Source organism: Prionailurus bengalensis, chromosome C1 (assembly GCF_016509475.1).
Source record: "Prionailurus bengalensis isolate Pbe53 chromosome C1, Fcat_Pben_1.1_paternal_pri, whole genome shotgun sequence".
Classification (NCBI taxonomy): domain Eukaryota; kingdom Metazoa; phylum Chordata; class Mammalia; order Carnivora; family Felidae; genus Prionailurus; species Prionailurus bengalensis.
This window is the reverse complement of record NC_057345.1, coordinates 37,014,121-37,035,353: the sequence shown is the minus strand read 5'-3', so window position 1 is coordinate 37,035,353 and position 21,233 is coordinate 37,014,121. Positions and strand designations below refer to the sequence as shown.

The 21,233-nt window shown below is 45.6% G+C and overlaps 1 protein-coding gene across 7 annotated transcripts in view; it reads left to right on the top strand.

Annotated features, from left to right (window-relative positions):
- The window catches only part of MKNK1 (MAPK interacting serine/threonine kinase 1), a 41,106-nt gene that overhangs the window by 11,751 nt on the left and 8,122 nt on the right, over positions 1 to 21,233 (top strand). For 3 of the 7 annotated variants that reach the window (XM_043574872.1, XM_043574877.1, XM_043574874.1), the window contains exons 3-10: positions 3,814 to 3,884; positions 4,837 to 4,943; positions 7,342 to 7,443; positions 9,500 to 9,597; positions 12,407 to 12,486; positions 14,033 to 14,106; positions 16,238 to 16,342; positions 19,565 to 19,620. In XM_043574872.1, the coding sequence (XP_043430807.1) occupies positions 4,928 to 4,943; positions 7,342 to 7,443; positions 9,500 to 9,597; positions 12,407 to 12,486; positions 14,033 to 14,106; positions 16,238 to 16,342; positions 19,565 to 19,620 (531 nt within the window). In that variant the 5' untranslated portion in view covers positions 3,814 to 3,884; positions 4,837 to 4,927. The remainder of the gene's footprint in view (positions 1 to 3,813; positions 3,885 to 4,836; positions 4,944 to 7,341; positions 7,444 to 9,499; positions 9,598 to 12,406; positions 12,487 to 14,032; positions 14,107 to 16,237; positions 16,343 to 19,564; positions 19,621 to 21,233) is intronic. The other 4 variants (XM_043574878.1, XM_043574873.1, XM_043574876.1 and 1 more) reach the window with 3 other exon arrangements.

The window sequence follows — 21,233 nt, the reverse complement described above, 5'->3', positions numbered from 1 at the left end:
CACAAAGATGTGCTAGCAGCCTCTGTATTCCTCACTGCTACACTCCCAGCTTCTTACAAAATGCCATTTTCACTTAAGAATGTCCTGATGAAGCAATAAAAAGTATTAATTTTAGTGAATCTCAGCCCTGGAGTACACATCTTTTTTTATTCTGGGTGACAGAATGGAAACGCTCACAAAGCACTTCTGTACATGCTGACGTACCCGGGTTGTCTCAAGGCAAAGCGCCTGTGGGATTGTTTGCATTACAAGCTGAACTCTTCATTTTTACTTGAAAGAAGGACTGAGGCTTGAGGAGGCTGCAAAGTAGATAGGGACCTTGGAGGGCCTCGCTGGCCACGCTAATAAGCCCTCGTGATCTGACTTCAGCCTGCCCTTTTCAGCTTTTTATACTACCCTGCTCACCCAAATCCAGTCCTTCACTCCTGCTTGCTCTTTCTAAAGCACACACTCCCTTTACCCGCTCTACCCTTCCTCTGATCATTCCTTCCACCAGGAGATGCAGTGACAGCTCTGAAGAGTGCTTGTGATCCCAGAGTCAGAACAGAGGAAGAAGATGGGCCTGACTCCAGACCCTTTGCCTCTGGGAATCTTGCTGTCACAGCCCTGTTGGGGGCCTGTTGTGAATGACCACCCTGCTGGCACCCTGGGCGGGGGTGGGGGGGGGTGGGGGGGGAGTGCTCACACTGCCCACTTCCATAGCAGTTGAATGAGAATCTGCAGTCTGCCTAATGCTGGCCAGCCTTGCAGCACACAGCACTCTTGGGAAAAACCTATGAACTACCCTAGCCCCTTGGAATCACACTCCCAGACTGTCATCTGAGTGAGATGATTTCACAGGTGGCTCCTTTCATCTGTCATGCGTTAAATTTGACTAGCTTCTGTTGGAGTGTACTTTTCCTTGACCTTGTCCCCTACACAGTAATGATCCATCAGAAACAAAATCAACCAACTAATAGGTCAGGTGGAAGAAGAACGTAGCTGTGTACCTGATACCCGAACTGCCATGAAATAACGTGGTTGGACTGGTTTGTAGCTCATCCTCCATAATATGCCGAAGCATAAAATGCAAAGTTATCTCCAAGTAAGACAGAGAAACTTATGATTAATCAGATTTCTGATTAATATAATAATGTGACAGCAATGCTTTTGTATTTATGTAAGCTAGTGCAGGGCTGCCCAGCCTTTTTGACATCATAGCACACACAGAAAATGATATTGTTCAGCCCGGTGAGGGGATCAATACCTCATTCACAGCACATCAGTAGGGAAGCTCTGTGCTAAGGTTTCTTTTTTTTTTTTTTTTAAGGTTTCTAAATAAAAGCATTCTTATTGATGCCTGGCTAACTTTACCCTCCTGCCTTTCAGCATTAATGTTTAAATATAATATTAATAATATTTAATATATGAAGTAATATTAAATATGCTTATAATAATGTAATAGTTAAAAGCTTGACTTTTAAGCCAGTCTATCTAGATTTAAATCCTAGCTCTGCCACTTACTTAGCTACGTGACGATGGGCAAATTAATTACTTAATCTCTTTGTAGCTCAATTTCTTCATCTGTAAAATGTAGATAATAATGATACTTATCTCCTCCAGTTGTGAAGATGAAATAAGGTAGGATATGTAAAATGTGGTGTTTGTAAAATACTTGGGACGTTGCCTGGCATATGAAGAGCACCACGTAAGTGTGCCTGCTGTCACTAGTCATTGTGTGCACTATGGCTGCGAGTACTACTCCTTCAGGGACGTCAGCGTCCTGGGCTCCAGCTCCCCAGACCCATCCTCGGTGCCTGCCCCTCGGCCACACATGTGTCAGTCTTAGCTCTTCCTTCAGAGTGCCCACCCCCTTCCTTTCATCTCCTCCGGTCTCCATTGTTTGGGGACCTCCACCAGCTGGTGACTGAGAAGGCATCACTACAAATAATTGTACTCATCACCTTGTTCTCACCACTGTTCCTTCTCTGGAAAGCCCTTGTGACTGAGGCAAATAACTCTTACAGGGTGGGAAGAGGAGTGAACCATAGTCTTTGAAGAGAACTCTCAAGTACTTGGGAGAGGAGTGTGAGCTAAATTTGCCGAGCTGAGTTAGCCAGCAAAGTCGTGTTCTTAGCGGGGAAATGATCTCCTTTGGTATCACATAGCAGATGCAGGAGCTGGTCGGTTCTCTGAAGTTTCTGTCAAAACATGGAGAACAGATATGGTGATTTGGGGGACAGTTTGGAGAAATGACAGTTCTTTCAGAGGCAGGCCTTGGGGTCACCTGTGGGGAGAACTGTGGATGATGGGTACTTGCCTGTCAGGAACATCTGTTGCTGTTGCAGTCCCACTCAGGTGAATCTCCTCAGTGCCTCCTCAGCTGCTCCGGGAGTTCTGATTCGTGCTGACCAGCCATAATGCTTCTCTTCAGGCTTAGCACATGTTCTTTGTCTGTCTCTCTCCCCAAGCCCACCCTGGCCAGTTCCCATTTATCCCCCAGATGTCAGCTTAGCTGTTCCTTCCTCTAGTTACCAAGCTGAGTTTGATGACTGTCTTCTGCTCCACAGCACCTGCTACTTGCTGTCACACAGCACCTGTCCCACTCTATTGAAATTGTTTTATACACCAGTGGATTTAAATTCCTAAGGGCAGAGACCGTGTCTTCTCTTGTATTCTCACTGCCTAGCACTAGACAATCTGTAGGTACCCAGTAAATATGGTAGTTGCCGAATGAGTAAGTCAGCAGTGCTCTTATGTTGTGTCTTCTTTGACCCTCACACAGCCTGGTGGTGCAGGCAGTCTGGGCCTTACTCTGACCTTTTTTGTTACATGAAGAAACGGATACTTAGGGAAGCCAAGCAAGCTACCAGAGTGCACACAGTGCTGGAGAGCCAGGATTGAGACTGGTATCTCTCAGGCTCAAATGCTCATTGCATCATATTGTCATATTGGTTTTTACAGAATTTTTCCTTTTAAAAAAATTAGCATTTAAAAAAGATAAAAATTAAAATAGTATTCTATGTTGTTTTCCAGTATTACAAAAATAATATCTTCAGGGCACCGATATTCCTGAAATGTTTTTTCCTCACTGAATGTTGAATTTCAATACAGAGAAATCTACATACAGTTTTAAATATTGTATGATCAGATTCTAAATTGCAATTTGTGTCGGAGAAAATTTATTGTGTATTTTATTGAAAATAAAACTTGGCTAAAACAATAAGAGCATTAAAAAGTAACACTGTTTCATTATATACAATTTGGAGAATGCTGAAAAATATAAAGCAGAAAATAAAAATCACCCTATCACACAGAGAAAACTACTATATAGATTAGAAACATCCTGGACTCGAAAGGTAGCACTGAGTTTGAACCCGCTAAACCGCTAACTAGATGTTTGATGTTTGGTAGATTGTTTAACCTCTGAGCCTCAGCTTTCCTCACCTAAAATATGGCAAAATATTTACCTCGTGGGATTATTGTAAGAATTAGAATTATTGTAATGTATGTAAAATACCTAGCATGGTGCCTGGCACATACTAAGCACCTTTTCAAATTTTAGTAGTGTTAACATTTTTATGTATTTCTGTCTGGTATTTCCATACACGTGTGCACACACAGATTTACCAAGTGTGTCATTGGGTCATCACAGGGTTGCTGGAAAGGGCAGGTGTTATTTTAAAACCTGTGTTTTAAACCATTGATGAGGAAACGGGGGCTCTAAGAGGCAGAGTAGCTTGGCATAACCTTGGTGGTGTGTCTGGTAATCTCTGAGTCAGGGCTCTCACCTTGGTCTCCTGATACCAAGCTCATGTCCTTCCCTGTCAACAGTGTGCTTCCCCTCCAGCTCCAGCTCCACCAGTACACAAATGGTAGACCACCGAGCTCTGACCAAGAGGAAGGTAAGGGCTGGAGGCAGTGGAAGTACTGGGAACCTACACACCAGCTGGGGTCTGTCTGAAAACTTAAAGGAAGTACTCACTTTCTCTAAAATAACACATTGCCCAATCCTATAGCAGGCACTAGACTTCTGGCTAGGATCCCCTGGGTCATGGGGCTTTTTCTTAGAAGGAGTTTGTCGGAGAACTCATAGAACTGAATAGCCTTACACTGCATTGTCTGTAGGGAGAGGTGTACTCACATTTCTTTCAGCGTGTGTCCTTGTTACTTGTACCTTGTTACAGGTGACACGCATGCACCTGACATTAAGAGCGTGCATTGTTTCATATCATTTCACTTCAGAGCACATTTTCTGATACCTCATGGGTATCTGACGCTGTGCCGCGGCTTATAGGAGATGCAGAGATGAACAGGCAACAGTCCTGGCCTGTAGGAACACTAGGGAGAGCTCAAGGCTGTCAGTGCTCAACACCAAATTCTGTCAGCACTCTAGAACTTCTAGCAGGGTGTTTGGGAGCAGAGGAGGAGCACTATTAGTTCTATGCGATAATACCATCTGTTTGCCTGGTGCCTAACTGATTTCCAAAGTGTTTGTACAAACTGAACTCATTCAAAGGGGCACAGCCTTCTGAGCTGGGTTTTGGTGGCTGAGAGGACGTCGTGGGCCAAGGGAAGGAGGTGAGCCAGGGACCAGTGTGATTGTGGAGCCTTACACCTTGAGGAAGCTTTCATCAAATGATTGTGCAATTAATAAATTAAGGACCCACAGCCCCCGCTAGTGGACCGTGATAAAACAGAGTTTATGGACAGGCTCCAGATGGGGACCTATCAACCCCTTGGTAAGATTAGGACACCTCCCCCCTCCCTGTGTAAACAGGGAAGTTAAGCATGTTTTGTTTTGTTGTGTTTTGTTTTTTTACTTCACTGTCTTCCTACATTTTTTTTTCTTCCTAGTTTCAAAAACAACTCTCCTTCAACAAGTTCTGTTTCCAAGGAAAGTGTTAACCATTTGTCCCTTCTGGCGTACCCTCTTCCATTGAAATCCATGCAGAATAGTCCAGGTACTCTATCTTTTTGTGTGTGAAGCCATAAAATCTAATATTGAGTATGTGGCGGTGCTCAGAGGTATGATTCTTCCACAAGAGGCTCCCTCAGCCCTGCTGTGGTAAAAACCAAGTATAAATTGCCGCTAACAGGGTTTTCTAGCTAGAGTCGTAAGTATGTCTGAGCATCCCCTGTGAATTATAATGCTGCCAGCTCTCTTGCTGCTCCTCTGCATTGCCTGCCTTTTGGCTGTTTTGCTTGTCCTCAGGCCCTCCATCAGAGTGCAGGCAGGGGAAGGAGAAAGAAGTGAATCCAAAGTCAGTCCGCTCTGCGTTTGCCTTGCAGCACCGATGAGAACATAGATGGGGACAAAGACTGACACAGGACTGCACACAAGGGCAGGGTGAGAGGGACAGTGGTCCCTCCTCCTCTGTCTGCTGTCCCCATGGCCAGTGCCCCTCCCTGGGCTCCTGAAGAGCCCCCTGTGTTTCATTTCTGTAGAATTTCTCACTGCGTTGGGCAGCTTTTTCCCTTTCATTTACCTTGGGGGGAGGGTGGATATTGGATGCTGATTCAAGTTGGATTCTTTGAATTCATAACGAGCTACAGTCCCCAGATTTATCTTGTGCTTGAAGCTGTTAGCCAGAGTACTATTTTGAGATCCCCTGTGGACTCCTTTTATCCATGTGTTTATCTGTTCCCTAAAATATCATTGGGGGCACCTGGTGGCTAAGTCGTTTGAGCGTCTGACTTCAGCTCAGGTCATGATCTCACAGTTCGTGAGTTCGAGCCCCATATTAGGCTTTCTGTTGTCAGCACGGAGCTTGCTTTGGATCCTCTGTCCCCCTCTCTCAGCCCCACCCTGCTTGTGCTCTCTCTCTATCTCTCAAAAATAAATAAACTTTAAAAAATATTTCAAAAAATGAAGTATAATTGAAGATCTGCTGTCATCAGATCCAAGAATGGAGGAGGAATCGCCCAAACCGGGCTGTCAGACGCTCAGCTGTCTAACCGTGCTTTCCAGGCTGTGGTGTCGACAAGTGCCATCGCTCTGCTTTCTCTTAATGGCTGTTGTGTACTTGCTTCTGAGAACAATGTATAGATGTACATTGGCTCTAATCAATCTTCCTGAGCCGAGTTGCCATTTCTCCAACCGTGTTCAGCCGGAGTCCTCCAAGAAGAAAGTGGGCCCTTCCCCTCAATGGGCAAAGAGCCAGCTTCCATTTCAAAACCTCTTAGGAAAAAAAAAAAAATCCAACAAGCCAGAGCCTGTGTTTATTGAAGGTTGGTCTAAAAGTCTGTCATACTGAATGCCCCACCAGTACCCGAGTGCCTCTATTTTAGAAGGATGTAAAGGTTTAATCACCCTGGTGGGGATTTAGACCCAGAGACTTCAGAGAAATCTTATTATTTCTAACTGCAGGCAAAGAGTATTAAGGCTTCACTCTGCATCAGGGGCATGACATGTTCTATAAGTAATTTATCTTTAATAGGGGAAGGCCCTTACTAGAGTGTCTTAGAAACAGTGCTGTGATTGGGCCCTGGTTCCCCGTGCCCCCTTTCTCTTTCCCCTCGTGCCTCCTGCTTATTCTTTCTGTCCCTACCCTTTCCTGCCCAGTGTATCCAGTGTTGAAATTCTTGCCTCACAAATCCTCCCTTGAACATGGGGAGCCTCCCTTTAACCTGCTGGTCAATGAGAGATAATGTTTTTGCAATGAATGACCTCATCCAGCAGCCTGATGTAGACCTGTCAACTGCAGACTTCTGAATGGACCCTAAATGTATCCTCTCAAATAAGGAGCTGAGGGGAAGGGGAGAGTGTGCCCGGGGCTCCACAGGTACTCAGGTCTTTGCTGTTAGACATGAAGTAATTTAGGGCCATCCTCAACCCCGTCCCCTGCCCCATTGTACCTCGAGAGGCTGCTCCACCAAAGACCTGTGAATCTATGTGCACATCCATTCATATGTTACTGCATATATGATTTCATTTGCATGGACCCCTCCCAAGCCCACGCCCTTGCTTAGCTCCCTGGGTCCTGCCTTTCTGGTGCTGAGGCAGGAGGACGTCACAGGTGGGACTCTGCTTATGGATTCATTGTTTTTGTTGGGAACTATAGTTTGACTGGTGGCGATCTAGATCCATGTGCTAATGAGCCTGGATAAAGCAAGCTCTGCTATCCTCTTTTAATCTAGCCTGTCTGTCTGAGTTCCTTTCCACAGTTAATGATCTCCTATAATGGCTTTGCCTTTAGTTTTGCCTCCTGGGTCAAACAAATCGATAGTCCTCACAGATATTTAAAAACCATCAGTGTAAAGCTCCTGGGTCCCCCACACACACACTTTTTTTTTCCCTTCTGGGTGAACTTATGGCTTGATCAGTATAGTGATGTTTCCCTTACATCTCTTTTCTCCCAGAGATGGGCAGCAGTGAGCCCCTTCCTATTGCAGAAGGTGACAAGAGGAAAAAGAAGAAGCGGAAGGCCCGGGCCACTGACTCCTTACCAGGAAAGTTTGAAGGTTGGTCACACGACTTCTCGGATCTGGGCCTATGGCTCTACCATATGGCATTCTGGTAGCCCATGGATCTAGGTTAGAGCATGCATCATCTGAGAGCCACCTCGTGCTTATCTGTGTGATAGGGATGAAAGATGGGATGGCAAAGCTCCCGGATGGTGTGCTCTGAATGCTTTCAGCACTTCATCAGGGGAACAGGAAGACCAGCTTGTCAGACTTGTATATGGAGTGAGATCACTTGGTGTGTTTCAGCCCTTTTCTGATGTGATCTTTGACCCCAGCTTGTTCCTGCAGGGGCTGCTGAGATGTAGAACAACCAGGTAAGAGAGAACACCTAGGGCCACAGCTCCAGATGAAAGTTAAATCTTCTATAAGCAGAGGATTTGACTCCTAGAGATTGCAGCTACTTGTGCTGTATGAGTTTGACTCCATTTTAAGAGTTCATGCCGTGTTCAGGTTGTGAGGCACAGATTCAGTGTTGGTCCTGTTATCGCTGGACATGTGATGAAATGAAGTGAATCACTGAACACTTTTGCAAATGGATCAGTAGCTACTCCAGGAGTGACACCTCCCCCCTTCATTTATTGTGTTTCTTTCATCATGAGAACTGAAACAGCTTCCCCTCATGGGCCTTCTTTCCAATGTTGCAGATACACTAGTGAATTGATTGTTTTGTACAGTGATTCTAATAACGAGCCCTTTTATGAATCAGGAATATTTGGGCTTCCAACCATCAGCCTATCCTGACATGCATGAAAGGCTAATGCCAAAGTGTCCATTGTGAGAGAAACATGTCACTTAAAATACTTACAAACAACAGTGTACATGCTTATAAATAGTCACAAGACCAAACTGTGATGGACCCAGGAAGGTACTTAGTGTAGGGTTTGTCTTTAACTTAAACGGTAGACATATGTGTATAGGAGGGTCGTGGGGATTGATAAAAGCCTCAAGGTTTTTAGAATAGTTTCCAAATCAACAGGTCTTGCCCTTTCAGTGAACATGAGAGTGTTTCCTGTTATTCAAGGATGGCTTGTGCAATTACAGGCTTCTCATGCTAAAAGTGATAAAATCTAATTTCATGGTTTGCAAGTGTTCTGCTCACTCTGTGGGTTTAAATGCTAGGCTGCCTTGAGAGGAAACAAACTGAAGAATGGAGGTCAAGGGAGGAGGAGGTCAGCTCGGCAAAGGCCACGATGGAGCTGTGGCTTTCTTAGGAAGGGGCTCAAAAATTTGTGCTATTTGTGAGCTTAGGCAGGTTACCTGTATGTTCTTTCAACCCAGGCCTATTCCTCTGTTAGAACTGCCCTGACTCAGCACCCTAAAAACCTCAAGGCATCCGTTTGCATCCTACTTCTGTCTCCTGTTTCCTGTGGGTGACTTCTGGAAACTTCTCGAAACCTCCAGTGACTTCTGTGTGTGGTGTAAAATAAAACTGCTTCATTTCCCTTTTATCACCAGTGCCTAGCACAGACGTAGGCACAGAGCAGGTGCTCAAAAAATGAGTAAATGAGTAAATGAATGAATGATATCCATTTGAATCACACTCCTTCTATGAGGATCCCCCAGCTTCCCTAAACAGATGTAACCTTTCCCTCCCCTTGTTCTTTTTCGCTGTGTCTTGTCCCTTTATAATAGTACTTACCACTGCCTGGTTTATTCTGGAGTCATTTGTTGATATGACTGTCTTTCCCACTGGACTGTGACCCTCAAAGGGCAAGGACTATACTTTATTCCTCACTCTGTCGCTATTATGAGTTTAATATGTTGTCCGGCACATAGTGGATGCTCAGGAGGTGTGGGCTGAATTGAAACTCTTTCACTGACCTCATCTCTAAAATGAGGAACAGGATGCCTTCGATGTGGTGTGGCTGTTGAGAAACTGAGTCCTAAGATGGCTGGGACAGTTAATGATCTTCCTCATCACTGAGTGCTGCGGAGCCATTGTGTGTGCCTAGGCTGTCACACAGGGACGGGCAGCGGCAGAAGCTCCTCTTTCCATGTTGGCTTGAAAAGGCGTGACTCACCTCGTAATTCCTTTCACCCATTTCACTTCTAGATATGTACAAGCTGACCTCTGAATTGCTTGGAGAGGGAGCCTATGCCAAAGTCCAAGGTGCCGTGAGCCTGCAGAATGGCAAAGAGTATGCTGTCAAAGTGAGTGTCTCATCTCACAGGCTTTACTTTGCAAATAGGTGTCGCTTGTCCTAAGCCAAGTAAATTTTATATTCTGCCATATGGCAACTCAATAAAAATGGGGGCTCCAAAGTTGTATTCACTGGATTCAGCTCTTGGTTTTTCAACTTACTTGCTGGGTAACATTGGGCAAGTTACTTAACATACTTGCCTTATCTGTAAAATGGGTATAATAATAGAAACTATACAGTATTGATGTAGGGATTGAATAAATATGTGTAAAGTTCTTAGAACAATGCCTGGCCAGTAGTAAGCTGCTTTTGATTATTCTGAAAAATAAAGTAAGCTTCAGGGAGTAGACAACCAGATTTGGAATTAGAAGGCCTACCTGAATCTCTGTTTTAATTTTTTTTTTAATGTTGATTTATTTTTGACAGAGAGAGAGACAGAGCATGAGTGGGGGAGGGGCATAGAGAGAGGGAGACACAGAATCCAAAGCAGGCTCCAGGCTCTGAGCTGTCATTACAGAGCCCGACGCAGAGCTCGAACCCACAGACCGAGAGATCATGACCTGAGCTGAAGTCAGACGCTCAACCGACTGAGCCACCCAGGCGCCCCATGAATCTCTGTTTTAACAAACTACTACTTGACTTTGGGCAAGTCACTGAACCTACTTAAGCCTGGGTGTCCCCACATCTCTAAATGAGAGTCCCCACATCTCTAAAATGAACACAATAATACCTGCCCTTCCTATCTCATGGAGTGGTTATGAAGATGAAAATAAAAATGAACTGGTAGTTTTAGAGACCCTACAAATTATAAAATGCTGTAAAGTGATGTATAGTATAATAATGAGGACTGAGCACTCAGCTTTGGGGCAGGAGAGGTGGCTCCTTGCTGCATGACCTTGGGGTGGCTCACTCTACCCCTCTGTGCCTCCATTTGCCAGCTCCACGTGGAAGAAGGGATGGATCTCAAAGTGTGGTTCCTGCACCAATAGTGTCAGCATTGCCTGGGAACTTGTCAGAAATTATAGATTATCTGGCTCCATCCCAGACCTACCAAGTCAGAAACTAGGGGTGGACCCAGCAGTTTGATTGTAGCCAGCTCTCCAAGTGGTTCTGACACTTGCTGATGTTGGGGAAGCCCTTATTTAGGGCCATTTTCCATTTAGTGTGGATCAGAATCATCTAGAGAGCTAACAGCACAGAGACCCAGTTTCTTGATAAAGGATAGGGTCTAGGTCTTTGGGTTTTTTGTTTGTTTGTTTGTTTTTTGTTGTTGTTGTTGTTGTTGTTGTTGTTGTTTTACCAAGTTCCCCATGTGATTCTTACTCCCACCAAAGTTTGGGAACCACTGATCTGGAAACAAGGTCACATTAAATCCAAGGGGGTAATTCAGGTGTATTTCCCATCATCCACCTGAACGCCCAGGTCAAAGCGCTGCCTCATACAGGCAAACCCAGCCAAAGTGGCTTCTGAAAGAAGTGTTTCTTCTTTTAACCAATTGTCCATAGTCCCAGCTGTGGATTAATGAAGGCAAAACTTCTGCTAAGCCATAGTCCTTGTTGCTGGAGTGTTGCTTCATATGGTAACGAAAGTATTACCTCAATTCCTTTTTGGAAACATCAGTATAAATTACAGGTAATTTTTTAAAAATATGCTTAAGTGTGGCAATAAATCACAAATACAAATTGATTTTCAAATGCATCCATCCAGACCTATTTCTTCGGGGTTGGATCGTAAGAGGAAAACCTGGCCCTCCATGCCTCCCCCAGCATCTTTGGTGCAAACACAGGACCCTAGCTTGGTAATTCTTTGAATTGAGCAGTTTGGCCCACATCTCTCCTGTCCTTTGGAGGCTCCCTAGAGATGTACTACTTCTGCCACTTTGAAGGAATGAAGGAGCAGGATGTCGTCGTCTGTGCTGTGCCCACTCCGCACGTGGGACTGTAAAGCAGAGCCGTCTCTGCAGAGGACTTGCCCCCATGTGCGACTTGCGGTGGTCTGGGGCTCGGGAGGGGTCCATGGAGGTGTTTGGAGCTAACCAGTCCCTCCCTATTTAAACCACCTGCTCACCTGTTGGCTCACCCCTTCAGTTTGTACTTGCCAGGCACCCCCAGGTATGGGAGGGAGAGACAACGCCCCTCAGCTCCCTGAGAGAAGCTGGACAGGGTACAGACAGGGATAGGATAGCAAGGGCTTTGGAGGCAGCTCTGGACTGGAATGGCAACCCTTTCACCACTTACCAGAGCTGTGGGCAGAATGTTTGACCTCTTCCTGTCTTTTGGATTGTGTTGTAAGAGTTAACTGAGACCACGGACCTGAATTACTTAATGCAGCGCCTGCCGAAGGGCAGGTTCTCTGCAGAACTGCAGAGGTGGGGTCTGAGCTGGGCCTTGGAGCTTTAGTCCCTCTCCACTGTGTCCTCCATCCCCCTTGCTGTTCCTTCAACCCTGGGAGGTCCTTCAGTGGAGGTTGTAAATCTTACCCTTAAGGCAGGAAGAGATGCCCTTGGGGTAGGAGCTGGGTAGAGGTAGCTCTTTATCTTCTTGCCGGCAGCTTCAGTCTCCCCTGGGCAGCTGGGGGCAACCACCCCATGACTTCCATCGTGTTTGCCTGGCCAGAGTCAAACAGGCCCAGCCAGGCTGGAAATCCCTCAGGCAGGCCAGTCTGTCGTGTTGCCGGCAGAGTCACAGTGCCAGGGTCTACTCCAGGCTTGTGCTTGAAACCAGCTGTGGGCTGAATTGGGCCTTGCAGTCTCCCAGAGGGATCCTGCTGAGACGTGTTTCGAGGTCAGGTGGGTATGACAGATTTTATTCTTCCCACAGATCATCGAAAAACAAGCAGGGCACAGTCGGAGTAGGGTATTCCGAGAGGTGGAGACGCTCTATCAGTGTCAAGGAAACAAGTGAGTACAGTCTTGGGTTACTTGCTACTTCTCTTGGGGGGATACTTAGCCACAGAAAAAGTTCTTTCTCACCACCTCCCAACCCCAGCATTTAGCTCTCACTCCTTGGCTACAACTGCACAGGATTCCTTCTGTCTTTCCGTGTTTAAAAAGAGAGAGTGGGGACAGAAGCAGGGTGGCCTTTGCTTCTGTTCAGGCTGCAATACTATAAATAACGATAAAGACAAGTTGGAAGAGTGAGCAATCTGAGTGAGGGGCTGGGAGAAAATTGGGATTCTGTTTCTTTCAAGTGCCTGTGGGAACCAGGCCGACGCAGTGTCTGTCCCCCGACACGCAACTTTAGGGCCCAGCTGTAATGACTAGGTGAGGATGTGTTCCGTTCCTAGCATACCTGTGTCTGTGTGGCCACTGCTCAGGCGGAAGAAGCTGCCGGGCACTGTGCTGGACAGCTGGGCCAAGGTGGTCTCGAGCCCCGCCTCAGCCTGCTCACCACCAGCTCCAAATGAGCGGCTGTCCCACGGTGGCTTTAAATCAGGGTCACCTCTAAGACTCTGCTTCCCACTCTCTCTCCCTGCACAGCAGGGTCAGCGGGGAGCCAGCGGCCAGGTATTGATGGCTTTGTCATTAAGCTTGGAGGGCGGGGGCTGCTGTTGATTTAACTCCAGGCGCTACCTCCACAATCTTCTTTCAAATCAGGCCATTTCAGTCATCTTATTTGGATGCCTTCACACCAGTAAAAGCCTGGTGTCTCCCAAAGTGGTCAGCATTTTTTTATGAGGGACAGATTTTTATTTTCAGCCCTGCAGCTTCTGAGTTCAGCATTAGAGACTCTACTTGGTTTATTTCGTTCTTTAAAAGAAAAAAAGCCCCCAACACCTCCGATATCCAGGCTGGTGGCTTCCCTCCTGAGTTACAAGACGACCTTGTTGGCAGAGCCCGGTAATGCGCAGGCAGACAGAGAGTGCTCACCGGGGAAGGCCACAAGTGCTGCGGTGGCGGGAACGCGGCCGTTTCATTAAGCAGCGCTTAGCAGTTAGGGTCTAGCGGTGCCCACGTTAGGCCCCAAGTCTATTTGACAGATGTTTCCATTTTCTCCAGGCAATGTAAATACTGCCCCGTGATTTATGGGCAAGAGGGAGGGCAAGTAATTATTTGCTGCCTGCCTCCAGGACACACACCTACTATTCAGTGTTATTAGCCGCAATTGCTTCCAGTCGGCTGCAGATTTTATTCAGTTTAATGTGACCAGGACTTTTTTATAACTCTACCTAGTGGGTTTTAGGGTTGGGGTTTGACAGCACAGGCTTGGTGAAAACACCAGAGACCGAACATTATGGAAAGATAAGGTGACCTGAGTCTTGCTAACACCACTGGCTACTTCTCAAACATGGGTCTTTAATAAGCATTCTGATTTGAAGCTGATTTCTGCCCTGCTACAGGGCGTTGTGAATTTTTTTTCATTGTATATTTGTAAGCGGGCTTTAATATATGATACCATTTTCCTTTTTTTCCCCTTTCCTCCTATTTTTTTATTTTCCTATTTAAGGAACATTTTGGAGCTGATTGAGTTCTTTGAAGATGACACAAGGTTTTACTTGGTCTTTGAGAAATTGCAAGGAGGTACTTACTGTTGAGTATGTGTTTGGACTTCTGATTAAGACCCAGAACGGTGATCATCCATCACGAATCCCAGAGACTTCTAAAATGAGTCAAGCTAATAAAAAGGATGAAGGACTTAAAACTGCCCTTGATTTGGGAGAAGGGAGGCCGGAGGGAAGGATGATAATTAGCATTTTGCAGAGCCTAGAATGTCACCTGTGTGGGCATTCTAAAAATGCCTTCTCATTATAATAGGACTCATATATAGATACATTTACTTATCAATTTATCAATCCAGTGTTTTGACATGTTCTCTATTTAAATTAATTGTGGGGTGGAAGCTCTTGCATACATTGTGAAGGCCAGAAAGGCTCGCCAGAGGAACGGAGGGTCCCATGGCTTAGGACATAGACCCAGGATAGAAAGGAGGCCTGAGAATCTGGATCCTTCAGATGGAAAGATGCCACTCTTAACTATCACCACTACTGCCATCGCCCATGCACATAGTCACTGGAATGTCTGTTGAAGTTGCTTTCCTGACGTAGAGAAGGGGATAGAGGAGCCCTTGCCCTTACCATCATTCATCCAGCCCGAGGACAGATCTGCAGAGTACAGGTTAGGGAGGCTATCTGGAGCTGAGTGGAGGGCCATGTGGAGGGGTTTGGTGGCTAAGGGAGCATGCTTTAGAAACCAGTAAAGCTGAGTTTAAGTATAGCTCCATCACTTACTAGCTGTGTGACCTTGGGCAAGTCACATAACCTTTCTAAACCTTTCTAAACAATGTTCTCGTGTGTAAAATAGGGATAATGACAGTACCTACCCTCTCTGATAGCTCTGAAGATTAAATGAGATCATTCATGTGAAATGCTTCGCACAGTGCCCCATAGGCACTAAGGGGTCAATAAATGTCAGCTGTTAATATTATGAAAATAATAGGGTATACTGGAGGCTATCTTAGAAGCAAGTAGCATGTCACTCTCTATCTTCCGCTTTAACAAATTTGGAAGCAAGAGACTCACTAGAGTAGAGCAAGCCTGAGACCTAGCCAGGAGCCAGTTTTCTGGCAATGTTCCTTAGCATGCTGGGATCCTTTCATTGTTTAATCTGGCAAGCGAGAGATCTTTCATCCCCTCCCCATGCCAAAAACCAGCGATAAGTAAACACGTGCCATTTTTAAGATACAGAGATGATACCTCCAGCTTCCAGGAGTGAGCATAGACCACATGGAGCCAGGCCATGTGCTCCTGCCCTGCCCAACAACACCGAGACATTACATTTGAAATGCTAGGGGTCATCTATAACCGTATTGCTTAGAGTGCAACCCTACTGAGGCTAGACCCAGTGGGAAAAGAGATTGTGGTTGGCTCAGGGCAGCCCATGCCCCCAGCAGTCAGACCACACATCTGGTTCAAGGGATGTGCACAGGTTCTCCGGTCAGACTTAGTGGGCTTACGTCCTCATGCCCCCACTTAGTGGGGTGTCATCTTAGCAAGTGGCTTACCCATTCTTGGCTTCAGGTTCCCCACCTGTAAAATGGGGATAGCTGTATTTTGTACATTTCATACAGTTATGGTGCGGCTAAGATAATCTGTTCAAGAGTATTACTTAGTGCCTGGCACATAGTAACCACTCAATAAATGTTAGCCATTGCCAACAAAGTAGTAACAATGATATTAATAATAAATAGGAAAATTCAGAGGGAAAGTACTTTCCCCCCTTTTTCTAGACCTTTACATATCTGGTGAGGGTGTGGAATTTCTGTTTAAAGGCTCATGCTCTTGTTTGGATCTGATATCAAATGCAGAGGAGGTAAAGTTCCTGTGGAGAGGCCCCCAACCCTATGTGGATTCACTTTTAGTTCTTATTTCATAAGTCAGACCTGCCCTGATGGTGCTAGTATTTTTGGTCATTTAAATAGTTGTTTGCTGTCCCTTCTGTGCTCATCATGGGCAGGTACAGAAGACAGCAGTGCAGTTCTGTTCCATCCAGTTCTGTGCTCGTGTCTCCTTGGTGCCAGGTACCAAATGGGTGCTGGACATTTAGTGATGGATAAGCCTGTGTCCCCACCCCAAACTTGTGAAAACTGGCCTCTGAGAATTTATACTTCCTAAGGCCCGAAAAGGCATAGCTGTGTGTCTCCTCTGCTCCCCAGGCTCCATCCTGGCCCACATCCAGAAGCAGAAGCACTTCAATGAGCGAGAAGCCAGCCGAGTGGTGCGGGACGTGGCCGCTGCCCTTGACTTCCTGCACACCAAAGGTGAACCAAGCCTTCGCCTCAGTGATTGGGTTGGGCCAGCCAGCCTCTGAGGATGGAGGGAGAGGAGCTGGGCCAGGAGCTGGTACAGCCGGCAGGCCCACCCATGAGGGTGAGGGAGCAAACCAGGATGGCACTAGGCTTCTGATGTGGATGGTGGGCAGATGTGGCGCTTTTAAGAAGGGGAGGGGCACAGGGGAAGGAGCAGGGAGGAAAAAGTAAATTTCATGTTGAACAAGATGTGTGAGCGTGTGGGTATGGATGATCTCCTTCTCCTGTCCTAGTGAAGAGTGCAAGCCTCATCATAACACTACTATTCCAGTGTAGATATGTGGGTGTTACTCTTTCTAGTGTTTAACATACATCACCTGCATCTCTCCAGAATCAGCATGATAGTATGTATCTAGTTTTGTATCTTGTTTGTCATAAATGGAAAATGCGTTTTTCTACTAACATGGTTGAGGTATCTGTTGAACATCGCGATGGTAAATCACGGGTTGCTATTGTCCAAATTACACTTCAGTTAACAGTCCCTTATCTAAAACTGATTATTTCAGAACTTTTATAGTGAATTAAATCTTTTTGCAAATTAAATGTTTTTGTATTTCCATAAATATGTTTGACTATTACATTTTTTAAATGTTTATTTACTTATTTTGAGAGAGAGAGGGAGAGGAGGGGCAGAGAGAAAGGGAGAGAGAATCCCAAGCAGGCTGTGCTGTGTCAGTGCAGACCCCAGCGCAGGGCTCGAACTCATGAACCATGAGATCGTGACCTGAACTGAAATCAAGTTTTGGACACTTAACCAACTGAGCCACCCAGGCACCCTTGATTATTATATTTTTTTAATTTGCCTAACAGCAGTGCAACGGAAAAATGAATTCTGGCTTCACTTTTTACCCACTATGTGCTCTCTCGGTAATAATGCCAACCCACAGAGTGATGGTGTGAAGAGAGAGAGTTACATCATCAACAGTAGTTAACACTCACATAGTCAGTGTTAGGCACTATTTCTAACTCACTTACGGAATTGCATGCAGCCTGTGTCTGTGTTGTGTATGTATAGCACAGTTGGAGTGAAGTGCCCGGCACTTAGTAGCTCAGTAATGTTATCTCCTCCACCCTTAACCCCTGCCGGACAGAAGTATTTTTATTCCTAATATTAATTCCCTTAAAATAAAGCATTGTGTCTGGTGGGGGATGTGGGTGGAACGAATAATCTGGGACTTAGCTCTGCTCCCTTCCGCTATTGTGGGTATGGGCCAGCCACACTGGTTGCAAGAGACCACTTGTAGTCATGCTGGGTGCACAGAGCAGCGCAGACCCGGGTGGCATGTGTGCAAGGAAGTTCAGCCTCACTGGTCCCGCCTTGTTTCCCTCCATGGCTAAAGGGAGATCTCCGTGTCGACAGTGCCCGTGTTGGGCACCTGACTTGCACGTGGGACGAAAGTTCCTAGGAGGGGCATCTGTACTTTCCCCCGCATGATGAATAGCACTAGTTCTGTTTCTGAAAGCTGGGATGCATGTAGGTAACACCTGCTTGACAAAGATTTACAACTGTTCCCCAAGCTGCCTCTGTAGATTGCAAAACTGGGTCACGCTTTTTGCAAGATCCATACCTTAGAGGGGGGTAAAGGCGGTTTTATTTTTTATTTATTTATTTTTAAATTTTTTAGAAGAATGCACTAAAGGGAACTGAGCTGGTGTGTCTTAGGAGTTCTGAAGTGCTTGTTAACATCTAGCTGGCCAGCTGCCCATGTGACTTGAAGTTGGAGGGGATGAAAAACGATTTCCAGCTGAACTTGGCTGTTTTCTAAATAACTTCACGCTGGGAAGATGAATTGGGCAAGAATGGGTCAGCCCTGAAACAAGTTCCACACTTTTAAATACTGGACACACTGCAGCTTAACCTCTGGGAAATGAACCAGAGCAGGTCGATGGCTGGTGTGCTCACAAAGGCAGGCCCATTATTACGGCATGGCGCTCAGTTCTCAGGCTGGGGGACAACTGGGCCATCGGCACCTATTTGGAGAGCAGGACTCCATGTGTGGCTCGTGATCCTTCTGTGGGAGCACTTGCTGTAATGGAAAATATCTTTCACTTTTAGTGCAGCAAGCTGTAGCCCGACTCAATTTGTACAGCCTGGACAGAGCTGCTCTGGGTTCTCATTCAATTAGGTGACTGATGAAGTTACTCAGCCTGCTGGAGCTCAGGTTTTCCCTCCCTCACGAAGTGCCTTGGGTGGGCTGGGCCTCTGCCTCCTACCAGGGAATTGGAGGGCTGCCCAAGAACTTGGTCATCGAGGGAGTTTTAGGAAAGCAGATTCTGCTTTTCCATCTTACTCCATGAATCCTCTGCTACTTTCCAGTACTTCTGGGCACTAGCTGTTTGGCTCTCGCTCAACCTTCCAGCCTTTCTGTCTCTGAACTGTGCATTCTGCAGGAGGAGAGAGGGATCAAGGTTTCTGTGTCCGCCATGGCCCTATGAGTTGGTTCTTTGTCCCTGTCTTTGGTCAGAAGGTGGTTTTCCCCCAGGTGCCCTCTTGGCCAGGTCAGCAGCCTTGAGCGCCTCATGGAGTAAGCTGCTATCTGCAGGAGGTCTGGTCAAAATGCAGGGCAGGTGTCTCTTAAGAACAGCACCCTCGGCCAAAGCAGTCCTTGTTGTGCTTCTAGCATGACTATTTTGGACATGCAGCGCGGGTGAGAAAGGGATTGGACAAGCTTTGGAAGATTTGTTAACTAACACTTGGCGCTCTGACCATTCAGGGAGTCCCGCTTAGGGAATCATCTTTAATACACATTGGCCACCCAAGAAGAAATGAGGTAGAGCAGCCTCAGTCTCCCCAGATGCTCTTAAACAAGGCACTAATTATTTCTGCACTGCTGTCCCAGCATGGCCATTTGCAGGGCTCTTTGCTTCATATTAGCTTCTTATTCTTGGTCGTCCCTGCGGTGCTGAGGAGTAGGCTGGCTGGGACTCGTTCGGCCCAACTTATCCCTGCCAGACTTCTAAAGCTTTGGCTTCGAAAGAGCTTGCAGAATCAACTGTGCTTTTTGGTTCGTCTCCGGTTACTCCTGCCTCCTGCAGCTCGTTGATTTTTTAATGTACCATAATTGGGAATTAATCTGCGAACAACAGCATTTGGAAAAAATTAATTGTGTGTGGAATGTTTGATAATTATGTGCGTATGTTAACCCTTTCTTTGTTTGCTCTTTGTCATTTCAGGCATTGCTCACCGCGATCTGAAGCCAGAAAATATATTGTGTGAGTCTCCAGAAAAGGTACGTAGGGCTGACTTGGGAGATTACAGTTTATACTGATGTGGGGAAGCCACTTCCACTTTCCTTTGGGTTGTTAGCAGCACCATCGGCCTTGGAGACCAACCTGAGCTGATTGTTATGAACCTGTGAGAATGTTATGCCTACTGTGTGGCGTTTCTGCCTTCCCAGTTGGCTTCCTCCCTGTCTCTTCCTTGCTCTTTATCAATAGTGTGATTGGCTTAAGCCTGAGAGTTTATAAAATACATGGGACCTGCATAGAACGAATGTTTTCTAGTCCAGTCTTTAGAGCAATTGATGTGAGTCATAAACAACAACTCAATCTTCTGGGAAGCAAATCTCTGCCTAAAAATGTTTGTGTTGCAGTACACACACCAGCTAGTGTCCACCACTTGAAGTGATAATTAGGAAGCAAGTTCTTAAGAAGGGTTTCTGTTTCCGTTTTTGTTTCCAGAGGTGCCCATTAATAAGAAAACACTTACATTTGGTGTTGAACAGATGCCACATACTTTAAACTTTACCTCAACCTACTAGTAAATGGAAGTGTTTGCCCTTCTGTAAGCATGTATCAATTTGACAAATTCTGTGTTTGTTGGAGGGACTGAGGCCCTGTCGACACACATTCATGGCTCTGTGTACGTATAAGAGTGTATACATATGAACACACATATTGGTCTGACTGAAGGGATAGCTCACAAGCAGGAATGGCTTCGAGTGAACGTGGGAGCCAGCCTGCTACTTACAGCTCTTTTGTGGGGATAGTAATACGCTCAGATAAGATCTTGTGACTTCCCGTCAGTGGCTCTGGCAGAAGACTTTATGATTTGTCACTATTATAATTATGATTATTAGTAATAACCCTAGCTAACATTTCTTGAGTACTTACATTGTGCCTGGCACTTATACTCAGCTGATAAATAGTATAGATTAAAACTAAGGTGGTCTCACCCCAGAACTCCACAGGCGTTCTAAACCACTCTGTTGCCTCTGATTTACAATATGCTTTCATGTCATTTATCCTTTCATTTGATCTTAATGGTGCAGGATTGTTGCCCCTTTTCTGTGGTTGAAAACTAAAACTAAGAATGCCTGAGCATCAAAAGACATTATCAAGAAAATGAAATGCTAAGCCACAGAATGGGGGAGAATGTTTGCAAATAATGTATCTGATAAGAGTTTAATATCCAAAATGTATAAAGAACTTCTAAACCTCGACATCAGAAATACAGCCCAAGTTTAAAAATGGGCAAAGGACTTGAATAGAAATTTCTCCCCCAAAAAAGTATACAAATGGCCATTATACATATGAAAAGATGCTCAACATCCTTAGTCATTAGGGAAATGCTAATTGAAACCACAATTAGATACCACTTTGCAGCTACTAGGATGGTTAGAATTTTAAAAAGAAGGAAAAAAATAGGTAGGAGTGTAAAACAGTGCTGCTACCATGGAAAGCATTCTGGCGGTTCCTCAAAGAGCTAAACACAGAATTACCACACCGCTCAGCAATTCCACACCTGGGTATAATACCCAAAAGAATTGAAAACAGAGGTTTGAACTTGAACATCAGTGTTCATTGGAGCGTTATTCACAATAGCCAAAAGCTGGAAACAACC